The 22,607-nt window shown below is 38.5% G+C and overlaps 1 protein-coding gene across 3 annotated transcripts; it reads right to left on the reverse strand.

Annotated features, from left to right (window-relative positions):
* Positions 1-940: 940 nt before the first annotated feature.
* On the reverse strand, positions 941-22,488 carry LOC110196500 (P2R1A-PPP2R2A-interacting phosphatase regulator 1-like). Of its 3 annotated transcripts, none has more exons than XM_078147869.1 (10): positions 21,875-22,488; positions 18,336-18,414; positions 13,808-13,864; positions 9,239-9,282; positions 9,055-9,109; positions 7,164-7,256; positions 6,813-6,898; positions 5,690-5,754; positions 3,867-3,960; positions 941-3,349 (listed from the first exon to the last, which is right to left on the reverse strand). In XM_078147869.1, exons 1-10 carry the CDS (start codon positions 21,973-21,975, stop codon positions 3,199-3,201), a joined length of 825 nt encoding a protein of 274 aa, XP_078003995.1. In that variant the 5' UTR covers positions 21,976-22,488; the 3' UTR covers positions 941-3,198. The 3 variants fall into 3 exon arrangements, with proteins under 3 accessions (XP_078003995.1, XP_078003996.1, XP_020825442.1); XM_078147870.1 differs by having other exon boundaries at positions 5,690-5,751; positions 6,813-6,901; positions 21,875-22,486; XM_020969783.2 differs by having other exon boundaries at positions 6,813-6,901; positions 21,875-22,481.
* Positions 22,489-22,607: the final 119 nt, after the last annotated feature.

Raw genomic sequence — 22,607 nt, forward strand, 5'->3', positions numbered from 1 at the left:
ACTGAAAACACTCTTGTTAAAATCTTTTTTCACCAATGTAAAGAGCCAGAAAACAAGACAGCATTCTTGGGGCACCTTCTTTTCTTAGGGAAAAAAATAGCTATCCAGTCAAAAAACCAAAGTCACTCTTAGTACAGCCTTGTAACCCGTCAACTCTGAATCTGGTAAATGTACATTTTTAAAAGGTCCACTATCATCATTTTGTCACAAATCAAATCCAAGGACAAAAATTTGAAATTTTTGGCTCACAGTGACTAAGCTCTAGTCATGGCTGCCTGAAGAGAAATACTGCTTCAAAAAACAACTCTACAAATTTAAATTCTACTTTCAAAATCTCAGTGATGGAATTCTAATGTCATTTTGGGGATGGCATATTTTGGAGAGACAGTTCATAGCCTCTGACTCAGAAGACTGGGGTTTGAGTCTCACCTCTGATAATGGCGATGTCACTTTAACCTCTCAATGTCCCAAGCAACTCTTTAGATTAGAAGTGGTACTCAAACAGTAGCTGCTCTGCATTAACAGAAGGTGTTTCCTCACTAGGAGTTCTTTATACCAGTGAAGTTACAGGTCCAGACCAAAATAAAAACACATTTTTGGACTGATATGGCAATTTTAGGCTCACAGAGCTGTTTTCCTCCTTTTAGAATTTCACATATGAAACCTTTCATGAAATGGGGCAAATTTATGTGAAAATTCAGATAAAGAAAATTTGGAGATCTAAGTTCTTTGGTGGATTACAAGGGTAGGTGTAGATTTAATACAAGTATTTTAGCAACCAACCACCTCTCTACTTTTATATTAAAGAAAAACAAACAACAAATAGCTCAGTTAGAATAACAACTTCTAAGACTTCTAAGATGGAAGTCCTGTAGCAAACATGAACATATTTTTAAAGCCAAGAAGCAAGACACCAAAAAAAAACCTTTTGGAAGCCACATTTCTCTTTCAGTCTAATTTTTATTAGCATTTTGAAAACTAGCATAAATATAACAGAAAGAGGACACACCGACACATACACACAGCACAACTAGCTCTTGTTCTTGCATCTTTAAGATGAGTTATAGATTAGACAGTAAGAGACTCATTCAGGAAAAATGAGACAAGCAAAGTCGAACCCCCCAGAATCAGTCTTCCCTTACAGAAGAATGACGTGACAGGTCTTTGGCATGTTTAAGATAAACTACAGCCTTATCATACTCAAAAGGAACCAACCACAAAAACAGCATGGAAAAGTTAAGCAATTCTTTGGGGTTGAATAACAAGAGAGGGAAAGTCTTTTATAGAGAGAAAAACAGGCTCCTTCCATTACACAAGCTCAAAAGGCAACAGTTGCAATGATTAATCAAGAATGAAAAGCCAACAACAGTATTCACAAATGCTACACCAAGCATACTGTAGTTAGTTATGTTATTCTAGCACATAACACAGTAGTCTAAACTAACTTGAAGAGAGTGAAAAATGGTCTGAGCTAAGTAGAGCTGATCACCAAAGCAAATCCCTTGCTAGAGGAGTCCAATTATTAGTACCCCCTACATATATAAGCACGTACTAATGTATTACTTAGCTTATGAATTTATACAAGGTTTCTTGAAGCAGTGTTTTCACCCTAAAAGTTCACTTTGTCTATCTTCAGTGGTTTTTGTTCTGGAACATTATATCCTCTCGTAGAGTCTGTGCAAATGCATCATCACTATATAAGAACCTTTTCTGCCTTTGACGATAGACATGGCCTTTTTTTTTCTCTTTTTTTTCTTTTGCAGGGGTGGGGGGGAAGGTACAGAATTGCTACCATATCCAGTTGTAGCAAAGCCCCTCTAACCCCTTTCTTTTTACCTAACAAGTCTAAGACCTGGGAAACAACGAAGCTAAAGCATCACTAAGACTATACCACCAGTCCTATTTACCCAGTTGGTCATTACTAGAATTCTATTCTCTTCTCAGAAGTCCATCATGATGAATGGTGCATACTTGGGAGTATGTGGTTACATTTATCCATAGACTTATGGTGAATGCCTTCAAGGCTTTTGCAACACAGTCCTCTGCACCTGTGTCTTTTTCCATTTGAGAGTATAGTTAAAAATCATTGTCCTAGTTATCTCCTTCGAAAAGGAAATGTGTTTTATAAGGACTATTCGTAATTGACTATGTTCATTTCAATCTATTCTCAACTTAAATTCAGAAAATTCCCTTTCTAATTTTAAATCAAATGTTAACTACCCCAATTGTTCAAAGCAATTTATTTTAGGTTTTAAAATTTAACACTTTGCTAGGGCTATTCTATTTCTATTTTTTAAAAAACTCCCTTAAAAGATTTTTAGATAGCAAAACATCTGGAGTTAAAAATTTTTTTTACAGTCATTTAGGGGAAAAAGGAAGTAGGTAATTCTGACAGAAAATCCATTACATGTAGGAACCATATTTAATTAAATCAGCAGTCATAATTAGAAATAAAAAGGAATTCACAAAAATGCATAAAGCTACAACTAATCAACACTGGCTTCTCCACATCTAAATATAAAATCGATCAAGGTAAAACACAAGTTGAATACTGGCACAAAGCCCCAATTAAGCATTTTGCTTTTGCTATTCATTTAGGATTTTTTCCTCTTTATACTACCCTTTTCTCTTCCCAAACAAAGTAAATAGCTCCGGATTCCTGTGTAAAACAGATAATCGTAAGATTAGTATGTTATAAATTAGCATACTTTAAAAATAGCCTTTGATAGGTTGGTTATGTTTCTTTTTTTAAGTGAAGGCTAGCAATTACTGAAAATATTATTAAGAACTAGTGTGGGCACAAAGTGTCATTTTCAAACATCAGTTTGTGATACTGATTTAACAATTATACTTCATCAGAACTTACTATCCCCATAAATAAATAGCGCTGTCAATTATTAAAAAAAATAATCAAGGGTCGACATAGGTATATAGATATATTAGCAGCTTACAAGGTATACATTTATAGCTTCAACATACTCCTCATTTAGAAGATGTTTTTGAAAAGATTACTATGTTGAATTTAAGCGCATCCTCGGGAACTGGACATGGAAGTTCTCTAGAATAACAATATTTCTGGATATTCCTAAGAGGAAAAATATAAAAGAGGAAATAGCCCAAACTGCACGATACAATTCTACATTATTGCTCCAACTGGATTTTTCTCTCCATCAGAAAAACAAGTCTTGGAGTGGTGAATCACTTAGATGAAAGCTCATCTACGGGGATAAATGGAGAGCCCGAGTGGGAGGGTGACACAGGAGAGCCGGTGGTAGTGCTGACTTTAGCTGGTGAGTTGCAAGAAGATCCAGCACCGCTGCTGTTTCCATCAAGAGCATCTGAAGACAGACTGGGAGAAGAAAAGGCCACCCATTGTAAACAGAAGTCAAGAGATTTGAATGTGCATTTTGGCGGGGGGGGGGGAGTCTGCAAATGACCACAGACCACCTACAGCAAAGAAGTGGTGGTAGTTACAGTTGCAGGATACCATCTGGATAGTAAAGTACAGAGTAACAAAGAAAAGTTCTCTTTTTCTCATTGAACTAGGTTTACTGTGGTTCAAGTGGATAGGAGAATGTTTTTTCCCGGGTGTGCATAATAACCATACCTGTCCCATGTACCATATAGTAATCTATTCCTATGGCCACACTTTCAAAAAACACACCCATTATATAATCAATGTTAAATATACACATGCCTGAGAACTAACATTAACTAACTATACAAACTAATCAACAAATCTATTTGGGATTAGCTTGCTAACATCTAAAAAAATGTGCCAAAGCTGACAAATCAAATAGGGCCTTAACAAAACCATATGATACACATCTTAATGAATGCTGGAAACCCAAAGTTAAATGGCTTACCACATGTCAGGAATTGATGGAACATCAGGAGAAAGCAGACTGCTACTAGTGCCTTGAAAGAATCTCTTTGGTTGATCTTCATTTTCCATTTCGCCTATGAAAAAAACAACAGTGGCAAAGCCAGCTTTAAACATCTTGGAGCTGGGGGGATTGAGGACTGGGGTGTCTATTTTCAACCAAAAGAGTTCGTTGATGCAACTTTATGGTCACTTTTGAATAAATGTTAAGATATCTAATGCTTTATGATCATATAATTACATGTGAAGTAAAGAGCATTCTACTGCTGGAAGAGCTTTTGCATACAGGCAGGATTATAAAATCATCCAGAACCAAACACTACATCTTTTTTGTTTCTTTAAGCATCCACATGGATAGAGATTCTCTAACTCTTCCTTGGGAAGATTACTATGTATCTTAGAGGGCCTGAAGGTTATTTAATGCATCTCTCTACCCATGCTCACAGACATGACTAGACTTTCACCATTTAGGGAAAGCCAGTCTTCTCTGTGTTAGGAAAAAAAAACCAGGAAAAAACCTATCTTCAGAGAAGGTCTCATGGTTTTCTTTAGTAAGGCAACCCTTCTAAACCAACCAGCCAAACTGCTCATTACTGCCCCTTTAAGTTCATTCTCTCTTGTTTTATTCTCAGAGAAAATGGCCAATTGTTGTTTATTGCCACCTGTAAAACCTTCTTATACTTTGGATCCTCTTCCTAACAGTTATTCTTCACCTTGGAAGGTTCTCTTCTCTAGTGTAAAAGAGCACTGATTCCTTCAGCCTTGCCTACCATAGCCCAATTTGTTCTCGGTACCCTCTTTCTCTACTTTTTACATGGATTGCAGGGCCTCACAGTCTCAAGTGGTCAAATTACAAGTGAATGTTCACTTCCGTAATATGTAAAAGCAGCTTTTAAACATAAACTAATTATGCCATGTCCAAAGTGACAAAACCTCAATCTCCTAAAAGGGAAGATTTCAGTTAAGCTAATGCACAAAATTTTGAACTTAAGCATATATTTAATATATTAAAAAGATTCCAAGTGTTCTATTACCCATAGACTTGCCACTTTTGCATGACACTGACTCATACATCTAAGTTACACACAGTTTTATTAAAAAAAAAAAGGCCTTGCCCACAGCTCAGTCTTCGATAATTTGAGAGTAATTACAAAGAAATGCATATGTCTTGGTTTAATTAAATATGCTATGCTGGAAGCCTGTCATATTAATTAGTTCAAAATATATTATGTTTGAGAGAAGAAAGCACGCTGTGGTTCTGCTCTCTCCTCCCTGACCCCTTCTATTCTCCCATTTTCATCATCCCACTCCAAGCAAATTAAATTTCTTACTAAATATGCAGTTCATTTCGTTTGCTAAGCAAGTAGAGAAAAGAAGAACAAGGTCAAAAACCACCTTCTTGCTTAAGTCACCATCATCCCAATACCAACCTTCTTCTTCCTTTCATCCTACCTTTTTAAAACTAAGAATAAAAACAAATGCTACAACCTCAAACATTTTAAAATTTTACATCACATTTTAATATTCTCCACGTTAATCACTGGAAGAAAAAGCAATAAAATACTTACTGAACTAAGTAGTCTAAATTGCAAAGTATTTTTATTATTATACTTCTAATACCTATCAAATGTTACATGGTCAGTGAAAAACTAATCCTAACAAAACCATTACTTGATAATGATTTCGTGAGACCAAATTACTTTGTAATCGTAAAGTACCATGAAGTGCAAGCTACTCTTAGAGTATATGTTGAGAAAATACAACTTTATAAGTCCCATTTCCCGAACTCCCAAAGAAGCACGGTACCTTTTCTCTTTATGGGTCCCAGCACACTTGGTCTGATACAGTTGATGGGACTCTGACTCCTCCTGCTGATGTAATATGAATCATATTTGTCATTATCATGCTTCTATGCATATGTCAACAGTTGTGATCAGAAGTCTACAAGATTACCAGAGCAAAGCCATCACTACTCCCAGAAAGGATTTGGATAACCAGGTCCAGCTGGCACAACTCATTAGACCAGAAAATGTGGTCACAAAATATAGGTCTCAGAAGCCATGCCCAATCTCTCTCCAATGCCAAGTATACAGCAGTAGAAGCTTCTAATTGTTCTGTCCTAATTCTGAGTGAGAATAGGAATAACCTAGTACCAAAAAAACTTCTATAACTTGGCACTCTAGCCAGGAAAATCTTCCTAAATTTGGACAAATTAATGGAGAGCTATGCAGTCCTAGCTGTAATTCACAGGGCTATTATAGACCTAGAGATGGATAGAAGCAGCATGCATAATGTCTACAGAGGGCTGGGTTTGGAATCAGGAAGACTTTAGGGGTTCAAATCTCACTTTTGACAGTTATCAGCTACAGGACCCTGGGCAATCACTTATAAGTAAAGTGACTTCAGGCAATTTGCTAGGACTTATCTACTAAATAAAATGCCAACAGTCTGGATTTTCGGGAGATACTAGCCCATTCAGATTTGTATTAAACACTGACTTTCCCACATATCTATCAGCAGCTACAGGAGGAACTCATATAGCTTCCAAAGTCTTAGGACTCTAATTTTCAGTTTTGGTTGATTGAGGGAATTCCTACATCAGAAGTTAGATGTTCATGAAATCATAGATTCTTTGCATATTTTTGCATGTTCCTAGTAGATGAGCGGTTATACTTGTAAAAATCACCTAGAAAATTATATTTGTGAGTCAATACATGCCAGAGGGGAGATCTCATGTGTACAAATATGTACAAATTCAGCTAGATAATTCACTATATGTGAAATGATAATGAAAAAAAGAATATTTTAATTTAGCTATGAGAAGACACTATTCATGTTTACTAAGTCCAGAAAAAAGAAATTTAGAAAGAAAAATGTAACTTTACTTTAGTTAGAATCAATTTGGTACTCTCCTATAATGTAAACTTACGTAGCAAATCGTCTAGTCGGGCTAGGAATAGGGCTAGGAGGCATCCCATTGCTGGCAACAAAGGTCTGTAATGAAGGCGAATAGCACTGCTAAAAAAAACCAAAACATATCAGAGTTTTTTAAAAAAAAGAAGAAAAGCCACTTTCCAAATCACACATACTATTTACAGTAAGAGAGGCTGTTCGGAATTGGGGGCGCTAAACATAAGGGTTCCTAAGTGTCAGCTTAGCCTATGTTTTCCTCCAGTGCCTGACACAGCGTACTGGACAGAGCAGATGCTTGGAAGGCACATGTTTTACTGGCTCACTGAATGAATATTAGAGGACACGTGGCCAAGCTTCACTCTCTTACCTTTCCAATTCCCCTTGTGGGTGAAGGGGCAGGAGATACTGGAATAAAATCAACACGCCTTGGGGATGATGACTTCTCTCCGTCGTTATTGTTCTAGGTAAATGGAACAGTATGCAATTATATCACTGATAGCTGAACCTAGGTGACAGCAGTGAGGAAACATTAGAGTGCTTCTGCTGGGGAGAAGCAAATCCTATCACTTTCATTGGCTGGAAAGCGCTCAGAATTTCTACCAACTCTACACCATGGCAAGGAACCTCAAAATCAGTTCCAATGACAGGTGATATACCTTAAGTTTTGGGAGAACCAGTTACCAGTGGAATTTCAGGGATTCCCAAAAGCTTTCAGTAGCTGTATTGTAGCTCCAAAAGAGCTAGTACTGCTCAGTATCAAGGTACCAGAGAAAAAGGGAATATTATTCTCCCTAAATGTGAGTGGAGATGATACTGAAAATAATATTGTTTAGAAAATGACCACAGAGGAAATAGCTAAAACTGGGTACTAGAGGGGAAGCAGGAACAACAGCATCTACACACATTAAAAATAAGCACTAAAACTACAGGATTCACCTAATTGTTTAAATCCGGCTCTATAATATCAGCTCTAAAGGATGTTCTCAGAAAAACCTGGACTTAGATGAACTGATGCAAAGTGAAATGAGCAGAATCAGGAGAATGTTGTACACAGTAACAGCAATACTCAATGATGATCCACTGTGAATGACTTAGCTATTCTCAGCAATACAATGATCCAAGGCAATTCTGAAGGACTTATGATGAAAAATGCCATCCACCTTCAGAGAAAGAACTGATGGGCGTCTGGATGTAAATTGAAGCAGACTTTTTCTTTACTTTATTTTCCTTGTTTGTTTGCTTGATTTTTTGTTGGTGTTTTCTTTCACAACATGACTAACGTGGAAATATGTTTTGCATGAGTACACATGTATAACTTATATCAAACCTATATTGCTTACCTTATCAATGAGGGAGGAAAAGAATGTGGAAATCAAAAAAAAATGTTTACATGTAACTGGAGAGAAAATAAATTAAATACAAATGAAGATAAAATATCAGCTCTGAGTTCCAATAGCATTAAAGCATTGAAATGCCAGGTTGCAAGGAGATCCCCAAAGCCTATTTGTGACAATCTGTCAACTCTGGTATTCCAGTATATCTAGGAAAAGAAGTATTATCTTCCCTAATAACAAGTTTCCAGTCACTGGGTTTATTTAAGACTCTGAAAGAGAGGTCAAACAAGAATCTGAAAATTCAGCTCAATCTTTATTCGGTTCATCAGCCAAGATGACTAAGACTGAAAATGGCTGATCATTCAATTATCACAATTAAGCAACCATAATCTGTACATAGGAGATATACAATTTTTCAGTAAGAGTTTCTAACTAAGTTCTAAATCTGTTTCAGTTGAAGGGTATATGCTAAAATAATGTTGGGGAAGTATGCATTATGGATATAAAAGAGTCAAATTTTCAGGAAATCCACCATCTGTGGCTTTAAAGTCCAATAGTTAGTAAATTAAGGAGAGAAAATAAGAACTTTGATTGTTTTTTCATCTAAGAATTTTGACTAGACTTTTTTGAAGCCCATCATCAAGACCAAGGAGTGCTCCATAACTAAAGTGATGGTTTTGTTTCAGATGGCTGTTTACTTTGAACCCAACTCTTAAAAAGTAGAGACTGATCTTATGGCTAAACCATACAATATTTCTTCTTAAAAGCATTTTAAGTTACAGCAAATGGAAGCACATCTCATCCTAATTTTCACCAAAGAGTATTTAAGGTTTTGAAATAAGGAAGCAGAAATAGGGAAGAATGACATCTTGGTAAGTACGAAATTTCAAAAATTTATGCAAAATTGAAGTGCAAATACTTTACCAAGGTTAGAGTTTCTTCCCATGTTTGGCTTATCTGCATTGCAGTTTGAACTTCTCTAAAAAAAGAAAAAAGAAATCACACTTGGCCATGTTATTTTTTTCCTTTTTTAATAAAGATTGGATACAAATGTACCTGGAAGTAAACACTATCCTAAAACACTTTAATTCAAAAGTAACGTACTCACCGTTCATGCACAGTTTCCCTGTTTAGCATATCCATTCCTTCTTCCTGAAGGACAAGAAAAACAGCCACACTAAATGCACTGAATCTTTACCTGGCTTTATTTAACATTTGATGAATCCTCATCTTTTTCTCTTCACTGTGTTACAGAGAAAAAGTCCCCGAACAAGCATACATGTTTTTGCTCAACGTTTAGACTTGCACCAAAATCCCTACTAAAAACTATCATGGAAGGCTTCTTGAAAGAGGCAGGACAGTGGGAACAACACAAACAAAAGCTGAGAGGTAGGAATAAGCATTATGTGTTGAAGGGCTGGAGAAGAGACTGGCCTGCATGAACGTTAAGGTCTGTACTGCTAAGTAGTGAGAAATAAGGTCAAAATAGACGAGGTGGAGCCAGATTATGAAGGACTTTGAATGTCAGATGAGAAGTCTGGATCTTACTCAACAGGTAATGCCACTGGCATTTTTGAGCAGGATAGTTACATTAGCAGGGTAGCTAGGTGGCACAGTGAAGTGCCAGGCTTGGAGTCAGGAAGACTCATCTTTGTGAGTTCCAATCTGGCCTGAGACATTTACTAGCTGCGTGACCCTGGGCAAGCCACTTCCCTCAGTTTTCTCAATTGTAAAATGAGCTGGAGAAGAAAATGACAAACCACTCCAGTACCTTTGCCAGGAAAACCCAAATGGGGTCACAAAGAGTCTGACATGACTGAAAACAACGAAAAAGCAATAACAAGTTACATTAGCAGTGGTGTTTTCAGAAAGACTTCTCTAGTGCTAGAATGCAGGATGGATTGGCCAAAGGGACAGGGTTCGAAGAACTAGAAGCAGAAAAGACTGATGCAGTAATCCAAGGCATAAGGGGCCTGGCCAGTGAGAGTGGAGACAAAAGAACAAATCAGAGCGAGGTTGTCAAGAAAGAATACATGAGATTTTGTGACTGGTGGATGAAAGAGGAAGAAGAATCAGAAACGAAACCAAGATTTTCAATTGTGATTGGGTGAGTATTAATGCCATTGATAGAAACGAAGAATGTGGGAGAAGTAGAAGATGTTAATTGGCATTTGAAAACAACATAGTAAAAAAAACCATTCTTTCACACTGAATGTAATTACTGTTATCCACTTTGATCTAATATTTTATAATATCTTTCCTCTGATGAGAGGCTCAATTTTTACCATTCATTCATTTAACAACTGATTTTTTTTTTACAGGTTCATCTATGTGCAAGGCACTTTGCTAGATGCTATGGAGGCATGGTACAAAGATGAATATGATGCAGTCCCTAATCTCAAGGAACTTACAATCAATTAGAGAAGCTTACCATAAAAATCCTTAAAATGTTCCTATCAAAGAATGTGAAATTTAAAATCATTCACAATGAATACTTAAAATACTTGGTGATATGATACTTATACCACCTTACCTTATAAAGCACTTTACAAATTTCCTAGTTGTATACTACAACTGATTCTCACAAGAGCCCTGAGGTAAACAAGTCAGATGTTATTTCCATTATACAGATAAGAAAACTGAGGCTCAGAAAAGGTTAAGTGACTTACCAAAGGTTGAACAACAAATGTGTGGCAAAGTATAGATTAGAAGCTAGTTCTTTTGACTGTCAGTTCAGAGCTTTTACTACCATACTGTGACAATTTTGTACTATTTAAAAAACAAAACAAAAACACACTGCAAAGGTAAAATCCAAAGAAAAGAATAAAAGGTGCAAGTTCAGGGCTAATTGTAGAGGGAAAGAAACACTCATAAAACATATCTTAACCAAGGCGGCTCTAGAACTGCTCCCTACAATATCATTTCTGGATGTTCTGTCTGCAATTAGCATAATTTATCTCAGACAGATTCAGTTCATAAAGTCACTTTATATCACTAACTCAAAGAATGAGAATTTAAGAGTCATAAGGGACCTTGGAGGCCATTTAGTCCAAATGGTACTTTCCTAAGCATCCCCATGACCAAGAACACATCTGGTAAGTGGGCATCTAACCTCTGCTTATGAAGACCTCTAGGGAAGATGAACCCAAGAGCTCCTGAGGCAGCCCCTCTCCCTTCAGGGCAGTTCTAATTATTATGTAAGTTCTTTCCTTACAGAAAATCTAAATCTGCCTCTTGGTAGCTTCCACCCATTGCTTCTAGTTCTGCCCTCTGGGACCCAGTGGAATAAGTCTAACCTATCATATGACAGTCTCAAGACTACAATCATGTCTGTCTGTTCCAATCCCTTAAAAAGTCCTATCTCTGTATTATCTAGGTAAGGTGGAGCCACTAGACCCTTGCAGCAGCAGAGTGCTCTATCCTTGACCCCATTCTCTTCACCACCATCACTAAGGGACTTGAATGAAGAAACCGATGACACGGCTTATCAAATTTTCAGATGACAGGATGACAAAGCTCAGATCTGAACAGATCTGAACTGATCTCAGTAGGATGGAACAAAAGGCCAACTACAACAAAATTAAAGCTAACTGGCACAAATGCAAAGTTTTGCACTTAAAATTTTGAAAACTGAATCGTACAAGTATAGAACTCAGGAAAACAAAGGGACAAAAAAGATTTGGAGGTTTTAAGTGACCATAAGCTCAATGTAGAGGGTAATGTGTTTTTAGGCTGCATTACTAGAAGGATGGTGTCTAGAATAAAGGAGGTGAATACCCTCCCTGGTTTTCCACCCCTAGCCAAATGGCATCTAAATTATTGCCTATAGTACAGTGCATCATCTTTGAAGGGTTCTACTGCATTAGAAGGCTTAGGCTTCTTCTGCTTTGCTTCAGAAGCTACAGCCAGGGTGCAAGCCAGGGGCAGATTTCAGCTGTTTCTTTTAAAAAGTTTTTTTAAGTTTATATTCTTTTTATTTTTCAGTACAAGTATTCTTCTATTAATCTGTCCCTCCCATTCCCTCCACATCTCCTCATAGCAAATTAAAAAGAAAAAACAAAAACAAATAAAGCCCTCATAGCCACAGAGTCTGGGAAAACAAATTCCCACATTAGCCACGTCCCAAAATGAATGTCTGTTTCTGCATTTTAAGTAAGGAGTTGAGTACTCGTGTTTTATCTTCATTCTTTTGGACTCATGGCTTATTATTTTCAGCTAAGTTTAAAGAAAACTTTTCTGCTAATTATTGCTGCCTCAGGAGGTAGTGAGTCACCCACCCATGAGCTGAGGTGTTCAAACAGAGGCTAAATGATCACCCATAGAGAATGCTGAAATAGACAACTTCAGAGGCCCCTTTCAACTCTAAGATTCCATTTTTTAAAAAAGGAAGTAATTTTCAAATGTGTATTAAATTTTATCATTTCAGAAGGCACAAATAATAGGTATGTGGAAGACATGGAGGGGGTATTATGTGGCATATAATATGGAGGGAAATTATTGTGTTCCATTTTCACTTGAGATGGCCTACGTATGAAAGAGGCATTCTTTACCTTTGTAACATTGCTATTAGCACCCATAGGAAAGAAGAGGTAGTAGGGGATACAGCTTTCCCTATACATGTGCTTAAACGTACATATGGACAAAAATTTCTTTTCAGAGGAATATTCTACAAAAGAAAATTGTTTTCATTCTTCTAAAAATGAATATGTTTAGTGATATGTTTCTCCAAAGACACTTAGGAAGCTCGTGTAACAAGACACAAACAACACGATGCCTGTTAGTTTCATTTTCAGAATACAAAGGGGAAATATTACTCAACAAGCACAACAACCAGATGTGACTCTATCTTGAATTTAAAAGGTTAACTTCTACAGCCAAAAAGAAGTCACAATTAAAAAGCCAGATATAAAGAAATAGGAAATGGGCAACTGGGAAAAAATAGATCAGAAAATTAAATTGCTAAAAATAAATCTAAAATTTTCCACTAAATCTGCAGCCAGACTGGGAGATAATATATTTCTGCTTTCCTCCTTCAACTTACCTTTTTTTTTTGGTAATTCTGCAACAAACATTGCATAATGATAATAAGCTGGTTTACTCTCTATATTACTCGCTACAGTTAAAATATTCTTTATTCAGAACTCTGATAACTAATAACATGTAACCAAGTCTCAAACACCAATGGTAACTGGGGGGACAGCAGATACAAATTTCAGAGATAAACAAGAGCTCTCCTGGACATTGGCTGTAAGCTATTTTTATAACTTGAGAAATGCTAAGGATACAATGTATGCACCAAGCCACAGAGAGAGGGCTCAATTTGAATTTCATGTTTCCTAAGGATTTGTTCTGTAAAACTTGGACTCAATCAAAGAGCCGTACTTGAGGACCTAGAGGGCCATGTGTGGCCTCAAGGCCACAAGTTCCCCACCTCTGACCAATCTGGAACTGAAAATTAGTTTTTCTAAGTAATAATCCTCTGAGTTCCCTGGGGAGAAAAGGGCATTATATAACAGTTACATTATTTTTTTAAAACTACTACTTTCTAAAATGTAACAAAACTTTATCAACCATTTTTATAGCATTACCACACCATGGGAATTAAACTAAATTTGCTTTTTAGTGTTAGATTAAATAATGACTTCCAAAGTTTTTTCCTCCCAAAATTTTTTCTTACCTGTTTGATCTGATGAATCCGGCTACTAGGGATTCGAAGAGGGGAGGATGGTAGCAACTGCAAAACAATACAGAAAACAAACAAACAAATGTTTTAATGTTTCTGCTTAATTCACACTAAGGGAACTTGTAAAAATTAAATTGGAAGTTATACTAACAAAAGGTTTAGGGTTTCCATTATATATTGAAAGAACTGCTCACCTGGGCAACATGGGAGAGAAAAGAATGTTACAATATTAATAGAAAAGAACAATGAAGTGAAAAGGATACTGGCTTTGAAATCAGAGAACCTGAGTTTGAATTCAGACTTTGATGGAGTTATGGTCTCAATGTGGGCACTCCTTGCAAAGTGCAAATCTCAGCTTAATATTTCTCATCCAGAATGACTCTTATGGGGAATCTGGTTCGATAGTATTAAAGAAGTCAATGAGAGTGTAAAGAAAAGTCCAAGATGAGGTAATTCGTGCTATATTAGCACGATGTCTCTGGTCCATTTAGGGTTAACTTAGAAAGATGGCCAAACATGCCCCACAGTTATATTTACAGCAACTTATTAAAATCAGGTTCTACTTCAGATTTTGTGACAATCAAGAGATGGCGGAACTTGAGCTTATCTTTGCTAAGCAAATTCTTTTCTAATAGTGCAAATGACATTGAAACAAGATTTCAAGAGATATATTTAAACTTCTTAAGAGGCAAAACTGTTTAAGTGTCTTTAAGCATTGTAGGAGGAATATTATTTACATATAACTGATTGATTATAAATCATTCACATCTGCTATTCATGAATCAAAGGATTCTCTACTAGGCCAACACTTAGGCAAGTTTAGTGTTAATATATTTGAACATCAAAACTACATTTCTTTAAAAACATGCAGTAATTCCGGCTTTTTATTAAATCCAAATTAGCTAGCCAAGACACCAAAAAGATAACAAATCGGTTAGGCTGAAGCAGTGAGCTACTTTATATTAAAAAACTTAACACGGACTGTTGCTTTCAGCGTAAGGAGAAGACTTGTACTTGTCCTGGCCTACCTGACAAGTCCCTAGCCCAGAAGTTGGGCTAGGGGCAGGAACACACAGCAAGAAACAGTCTCTAGACTGCTGTGAATACTAATCACTAACTGAAGATGGACTGCACAACTGAATTCAAATAGCAAATATGTTTGTATACAGAATGCAAAGCAATAGGCTAGATGCTGAGGGATATACCGAGGTCAGTAAGGCTTAGGCCGTATCCTCAAGAAATAGATCTGGTAGGAGCCAGAATTCAAATACAGGTTCTCGAAACTCCAAATCCAGAACTCTCTCTCCGCTGCATCATGCTGCTTTCTAGCTAGCAACAAGAACAAGATAAATTCAATTAATAAATACTCCCACTGTGGTGCAGAGCACTATTAGGCATGTTATACTTAAGTTTAGAGAAGATATGGTCCTTCTTATCAGTGCAGAGCTCAGGGTTTAGTAGGAAGACAGGGTATATATCCAAAGAACTAAAATAGAAAGTGATACATGATGTGAAAGGTAGAAGGCAAGACATTATGAGAGATCAGAGGAGGAAACAAGGGATGCATTGGGGAAATTCACAGAAAACTTCATGGAGGAGGTGTTACTTAATTACGTTATGCTTTAAGGGATTTGATCTAGTTCAACAAACATTTATTCAGAACCTACGAGGTACAGAGAAGGCACTATAGTAGGGTGTTGAGGATATGAAACTGGCCTTGCTCTCTAGAACCTTACAATCTAATAGGAGTAATGACAAATAACCAAGATACCTGAGAGAATGGGATACGCATAGAAGGGATCCTAGCAAAGTACAAGGAATTCACCAGGGTGGAGAGAGAGGGGAAAGAAGGAGAGAGGACTGGGGGCTGGAATTCCAGGCACAAAATAGCAGTGAAGTAGGAAGATAGATGGATAGGGTTAGGGATGACATGTAGTACAGTTTGGCAGGAGGAGATAATGGCAATAAAAGCACTCTGTAAAATATAAAGTGCTATAAATAGTATTATACAGGCTGTCTCAAAAGTCTTAATGCAGTTTTAGGCTATTAAAAATGGAAAATTGCACAAAGACCTTTGGGACACACCATATAAGGCTCAAAAGGTAGAATGGCACATAGTAAGGGCTTAATAAATCCTTGTTGATGTTGATGATGGTGGTGACTGCGTTTAGGTCACAGAAAGCCTTGAATGCTAGTCTAAGTCTGGATCTTATTTGGTAGGCTGGGGAGAAGAGTGACCTGATCAGGGTTGTGTACGAATAGAAGGACTAGAGAAAGCGCCTGGTGGCAAATATGCTTGTGAGAGGCTGTGTGGAATGGCTGAAAGAATGCTAGGCCTGGAATCACAAGAGCTGGGTTCAAATGTTGTCTCCTACTCCTTAAATGGCCTGGACAAGTCATTTCAACCTCCCTGAACCTCAGTTTCCTAATGTCTAGAAAAGTGGGGGGTAGGTGGGTTACATGAACTCTGAGGTTCTTTCTAGATCTAAATCTGTCGGCCTGGTGTTGACATGGTGAGGAAAAGATTTCAGTTTTTAAAATATCTCTCATGAATGGAGGCTTCTTCTCTTCTCTAAAATTGCTTAATGACTCTTAAAACTGTATCATTCCATATTCTCTCTGGACCTTTTCAATGTACATTCTTAGATAAAAGTGGTTACGCTTGTGGTTCCCTTTTGTCACTAAATATTAATTCAAATACATGCTTTGTAAAATGGATATAATCCACATGCATATAAGGATAAGGACTAAACCTGTGATTTCATGAATAAAGGGAACTCCCAGAATTTTACACTGATTCTCTGATATAGTAGAATCTCCCTCTGCCCACATGGAGTGGTACCTTCTCTACAGCTTGGATTTTATTAATACACTCTATGTGCTTATGGTTTTTTAATAAATAACATTTACAGATTAGAGGACCATAGGATTTTAGAGTTAAAAAGGACCTTAAAAATGATCAAATTTCATTATGCTAATGTATAAGTAATTGCCTGTCCATTCCCCCTTGGCATTTGTGTTTGGCATTTGAACTGTATTCTTCTTGGGGCTATCAAAAAGAAAGTGGGCTTTTCTTCCTGGGAGCTATTACATCAGGCTCTCTGCTCTAGTTGTACAATAAATAATATTTCACTGTGAGCTGAGCCTGATTTTCACAAGCTGCTGCATGAGGCAAGGAGCTGAGCTCTGGCAGGTCTGACCTAAACTAGAAGAACCTCAAGCAGGGACCCAGCCAAGGATTCTATGTATGTCTGTGATTTCAAGACCGACCTACCTAGCCTCAGGGAAGCTCAATAAGCAGAGGTGCTCACTATATGAGGAATTCTTTTTAGTCATGGCAACTCATGAAAATATTCTAAGTTGTAGAGCAGTGTTGTCAAATAGAAAGGGATCCCTGTGGGCCACAGAATGACTTAGAAAACTACAAATTAACATTATCTATGTTGTACTGTATTTTTATTTATTCTGCTAAACATTTCCTAATTCCATTTTAATCTGGTTCATGGCACAAGGGAGTTTTGTGAATTTGACACCTTTGCCGCAGAGGATTTGTGATTTGTGTCTGGAAGGAGTACCCAAACTGATTAAATCAAGAATCCTTGAAGTACGTATGAGTTACATCAAACTAAGCTGTGAAATTATTATTACCAACATATTAAAAACCTCAAGCCTGCTACACTAATGATACATTGTATGAAATGGTCATGTTATATTAAACTGGATCACTGAGAGGCAAATTGGTATAACAGATAGAGCACCAGACTTGGAGGCAGGAAAACCTGCGTTCAAATTTTGTCGCAGACATTTATTAGCATGTGACCCTGGGAAAATCACTTAACCTCTCTGTGCCTCATTTTCCTCATCTGTAAAATGAGAGGAGTTGGGTTCAAGATCTTTTAACATCCCTTCCAGCTCTAAATTCTAAGATCTACAGATCGAGAGCCTAGAATCCCTAAGGCATGTAATGTACAAGAATTATTTCTGACATTTCCATCAGTATGCATTAACACACATATATAAATATGTGTATGTGTACACACACACACATACACACACACGAACACATCTAAATTCCATGAGGATCATTTCCATGGTTCCATTAAGCTTAGATTTAGTAGAGAAATATTTAAAAATTATTTCTAAGTTAAATATTCAATAAAATTTGCTCTAGAGATGATATCATATTAATAAAATGCATTCAGCTATGATAAATTTTTAATTCATTTTTGCTTACTGATTTAAAAATAAATGCCACACTGACAGTTTAAGACCAAAGAATAATGAACACTAGATTCCTCTAAGTAGAGTGTGAAAACTCCCTTTTCAAGCAAAAAAAAAAATGAAGCCCAGTGATCTCTTATATTAAAAACAAAATTCTTGTTAAAGCCACATGGGTTCTAGAAAGAAATTTTACCACAAATGCAGAGAATTATCAACAGTACATGTGTTGATCTCTCCCCAAGTACTGTTAAAGTTGCACGAGTGGTCGGTAATAATGAATGGGTTATCAGCATTTTCTTACCAGGTTGTGCCGGTTTAAAAATGTAGTACTATTCCTTCTGGTTCTTAACATATCAGCCTGGAATATCTGTGAATTGTCACTGAAACCAAAACACAAATATATTTGTCAAATATAGTTACAGGCTATCACAGGCGATTAAAAAAACAAGTATCAGATTGCACACCATCTTGGGGAGGGTGGTGGAGAGGAAGGGGGAGAAAAATTTCAAACTCAAAAGCACATGGAAGTGATTATTGATAAATCAAAATAAATTAATTTAAAAAAAAAGAAACTGCCTTTCAAATGTTTGAGAACTATGTCCCTAAAGTTAACAACTATTTAGAGATGGATAAGACAACACAGTTAGCACCACATAATGTAGCCAAGCAAATTTAGATTCGAACCCAGGAACTCGGCCATTCCATCCTTAGTTACATTTCTAAGATGAATAACAATGTTGGAAATTTAGCATTAAGTTTACATCACTTTCAGATGAGGCTCAAAGTATGGCTTTTATATCTGTCATCCGAAGTTAGGCGCAGGGCTCCAAAATGTAAGTCCCAGATCACCTTCAAGCAATTACCTTTTCACTTGAATGAGGGGGAATCCAACATGGCAGACTCCAGAAATATCCCCCATTTTCTACTTCCCATCCTATTCAATCTATTCCCATAAAGGGGTTTTTGAAAGGAATCATTGTCTGACTTCCTGGACTTCACAGTCCCTCAGTAGTTCACTAATAGAACTAGGTGACAAGGATGAAAGCGAATGGCTGGTGCTCAAGTAAACTCATCTTCTAAGTTTCTGAGCCATGATAATATGGAATTTTCTCCTCACTCAAGTCTGAAGTCAGTCTTTAGCCTACCAAAGAAATAAATTCAAATATCAGAAATGACAACTCAAAGAATCAGAGAAATCTTTTGTTTACTGACAGGCCTAGGAAAGCAGTTAACTACAGTAATCTTTATATCCTTTACTAATTGCTGAGGGGTAGGGGAGAAGACAGGGATATTTCTACCAATAATTTTATTTTGTTGCTTATCCCAGTAATAAAACTAGCCAAATGGAAAAACCAAAAAGGGACTATAAAGAATCGAGAACGATAAAAAACATCTGTCACTGACTTTTAGGCTTATAATCACATACACAAAAGCCTGGAAACTCTATAACCAGATTAATACTTGCCCTAAAGAACTTGTTAAGAAGCACAAACTATCAAATGCTGGTGCAAAGGGGACAGTGGGATTTCTTAAAGAGGCATCATTAAATGAGTTCAGGAAGTTATTTGAAAGAAGTGAAAGGATGTTTAACAAGTGCTGAATAAAAAGCTGTCTTGGCCTGGAATGGTATTGAGGAAGGAATGGCAATGAAAAGGGAAAAAAGTGAACGGCATACATAGTGGAACTGAAAGAAGCCTAGGTAAAAATCCAAATTTCCCAGTTGGAAGTCAAAGCTTACAATACCTTCCGGAACTTTGTGGATTAACCTCTGACCAAATCTTGTGTCTGCTAAAATAGCATTGTTAGTGTTACTTCATGGACCCTGGACAGGACCTCTAATGGAGGTCCAGCCCTCCTTGTGTTCAGGCAGATAATAGTACATTATAATAGCTTCCATTTGCATAATGCTTTGTGAGCAAAGTCCTCTAAAGCACCCAGGGAGGTAGCTTGAGCTCCAATTTTTCTTTTTTTGAGGCACTTGGTCCCTTCAATTTCTAAGCCCTCGGCTTCTCCTGAGTGGAATGTTTTATCCTCATTTAAACCATATTTTCAATTTAGACCCTATGAATACCTTGATGAAGCAGAAAATCTGACAGATGCAATATTCAATCAATTTCACTCCAATATCTACCTTGTCTCCCAGTTTTCTGCTTGTCCTTACTTGTTTTCCATGCCATCTTTGATGCTTTGACCATCACTGAAGGTTCCTGACAAGCAAATAGGTTTCCTCATCCTCTTGGGAGCTGTTACTCTTTTACTTCATGAAACCTCCCATCACTGACCAACCTCAATGCTTTCTTACATTCCCTACTGGCCCTAAATAAAAGCTGAAAATCACAACAGAATCCTATATTTTCTAAATCATTCAAGCTTCTCTAATATAAACACACCACAAGGCCCTCTTGTTGGGGTGGCTTGCCATCCCCTATGTGCCTATTTAGATAAAATACTTTCATAGTTCCATGGATTTTAGTTTCAAAATTTCATGGATTTTAGAGCTGAAAGTGACCTTAGAGTAGGGGCTCAACCTAGGGCCCATGGGGTCTGTGGATAGATTTCAGGGGGTCCATAAACCTGGATAGGGAAAAAAAATCACATCTTAATTTTCACTATCCTCTAATTGAAACTTAGCATTTCCTTCAGTTATCAAAAAAACATTATTCTGAGATGTATAGATTTTACCTGATTACCAGAGAGGTCCATGACTCACAAAAAGTTAAGAAAGCCTGCCTTAGAGACCAACTAGTCCAACTCCTTCATAATACAGATGAGGAAACCGAGGCCCAGAGAGATTAAGTGATTTGCTCAAGAACAGAGTCAGGAAGTGGCAGAACTGAGATTCTAATCCAGATCCAATGACTCTAAATTCAGCATCTTTTCGCTGCACTTCCTCGACCCTATGCATTACTTTTTTTTTTTAAACTTAATTTTCTTTTCGCTTTATGCTGTATGGAAGTTCATGCTTCTTTACCTCAAAAAGCTTGGAGTAGATATAATGCCAAAATCAAGAGTCAAAGAACCTGAATTCAAATCTAAGATATCACCATCTCTATGACCTTGGGACACATATGTCACTTAGCTTCTCTGCATTTCAGTTTCCTCATCTGAAAAACGAGGGGAAGTTGGTCTGGATGGTCCTAACGTCCCTTCCAGCTCTTAACCTAGCATCTTAATTACTGCGCATACTTACATTAGCAGAATATAAGAATGAAGTCAAAATACTATACCAGCATTCAATTCTTGGGCAATTAAAAGTACATATTTTAGTTGGCATTGTCAGAAATGTCTACTGTCATCTGATACATTCAGGGTGTAACATTTCTGCAATACCTTTTTCGTTCAGAGAAAGTGTCTTTCCACCCTGCCCTGTGAGTTGGGAGTATATTTGTACTGGTATGATGTGGGGAAGCAGTATTGTCCAAGCGTGACAAAAAATGAACGCGAGCACAACGATTGGGGGTGGGGTGGGGGGGAAGAGACAAGGGAGTGTTACCTAAAAGGGGGCTAGAGATGGTGAAGAAAGTTAGCCAAAACCAGGAAAAGCACCTGCTCCACTTTACAGCAATTAGCTGCGGCACCGCCGGGCTCCCAGCCAGGACGGGGTGTCTATGTCAACCTCGGGGCAAGCTAGCGCGCGCCTGGGTCAGCCGGTACTGTTCACCGGCTGGGTTCGAGGTGGGAAGAAGATAATAGAGGCGGGGGTTGGTTTGAAAGGGATGGAGAAATGATGGAGGAGGGGAGATGGTTGAAGAAACACCTGCTGAAGCGGATGCAGGGCGCATGCGCACAGCACTCCCCCCCCCCCCAGCATCCTCGGCCGCCCAGCTAGTCCTCACTCACCTGAGCCCATGGATGAGCGGCGCGCTGTTAGACCTCCGCAGGCCGCCCCCGTCAGTACCCTGTGGCAGCTCCAGGTCCAGCTCCATCTTCTCCTGAGCCATGGCGGGGGGCAGGTGCCGGGCCTCAGCTCTGGGCTCCCATTCACCTCAGGACGCGGGGGGTGGTGGTGGTGAGGGGGGCGGGGACCAGGAGTGGGGAGTGATGGGGATGGAGGAGGCGGAGGCAACTCTAGACGGCGGGGCGGCTCATGCTGCTGCCAACCCGGGGCGGCCGTGGGCGGGGGCCCGGTTCAAGGCTTCGAGGCCCGCCCAGCAGCAGAGAGCACAGCGGGGGGCAGGGCCCGGCCTGGCCACTCCGGCCCCCATGCTCTGGCCCCCGGCCTCACGCCTGGGCACCCTCCACTCCCAGCCCCTTCCCTTCGGCCTCAGGGACAAGTTAGCACTCCGACGCTCCGGGGCTGCGGCTGCCGCCGGTCCTCCTTCCGGGCCCCGGGGACCCAGGACCGGAGGGGCCGAGGGCAAAACAAAAACGGCAACCTGCCGCCTCCTGAGAGCAGGCAGGGTCCGCCCCGCACGCTTACGCCCCCACGTCCACCCCGACAGCACGGCCTTACGGCGCAAGCGCCGGCGCCGGGCGTCCTGCCTCCCCTTCTCCTTCCCCAGCCCTGTTTCCGGGGGACGCTTAGAAAACTAGCTCTCCGCTTCCTTACTCCCCAGGTTAAGGGCCCCTAGGA

This window comes from Phascolarctos cinereus, unplaced genomic scaffold, assembly GCF_003287225.1.
Source record: "Phascolarctos cinereus isolate Bilbo 61053 unplaced genomic scaffold, phaCin_HiC Scaffold_8;HRSCAF=390, whole genome shotgun sequence".
In the NCBI taxonomy this organism is placed as follows: domain Eukaryota; kingdom Metazoa; phylum Chordata; class Mammalia; order Diprotodontia; family Phascolarctidae; genus Phascolarctos; species Phascolarctos cinereus.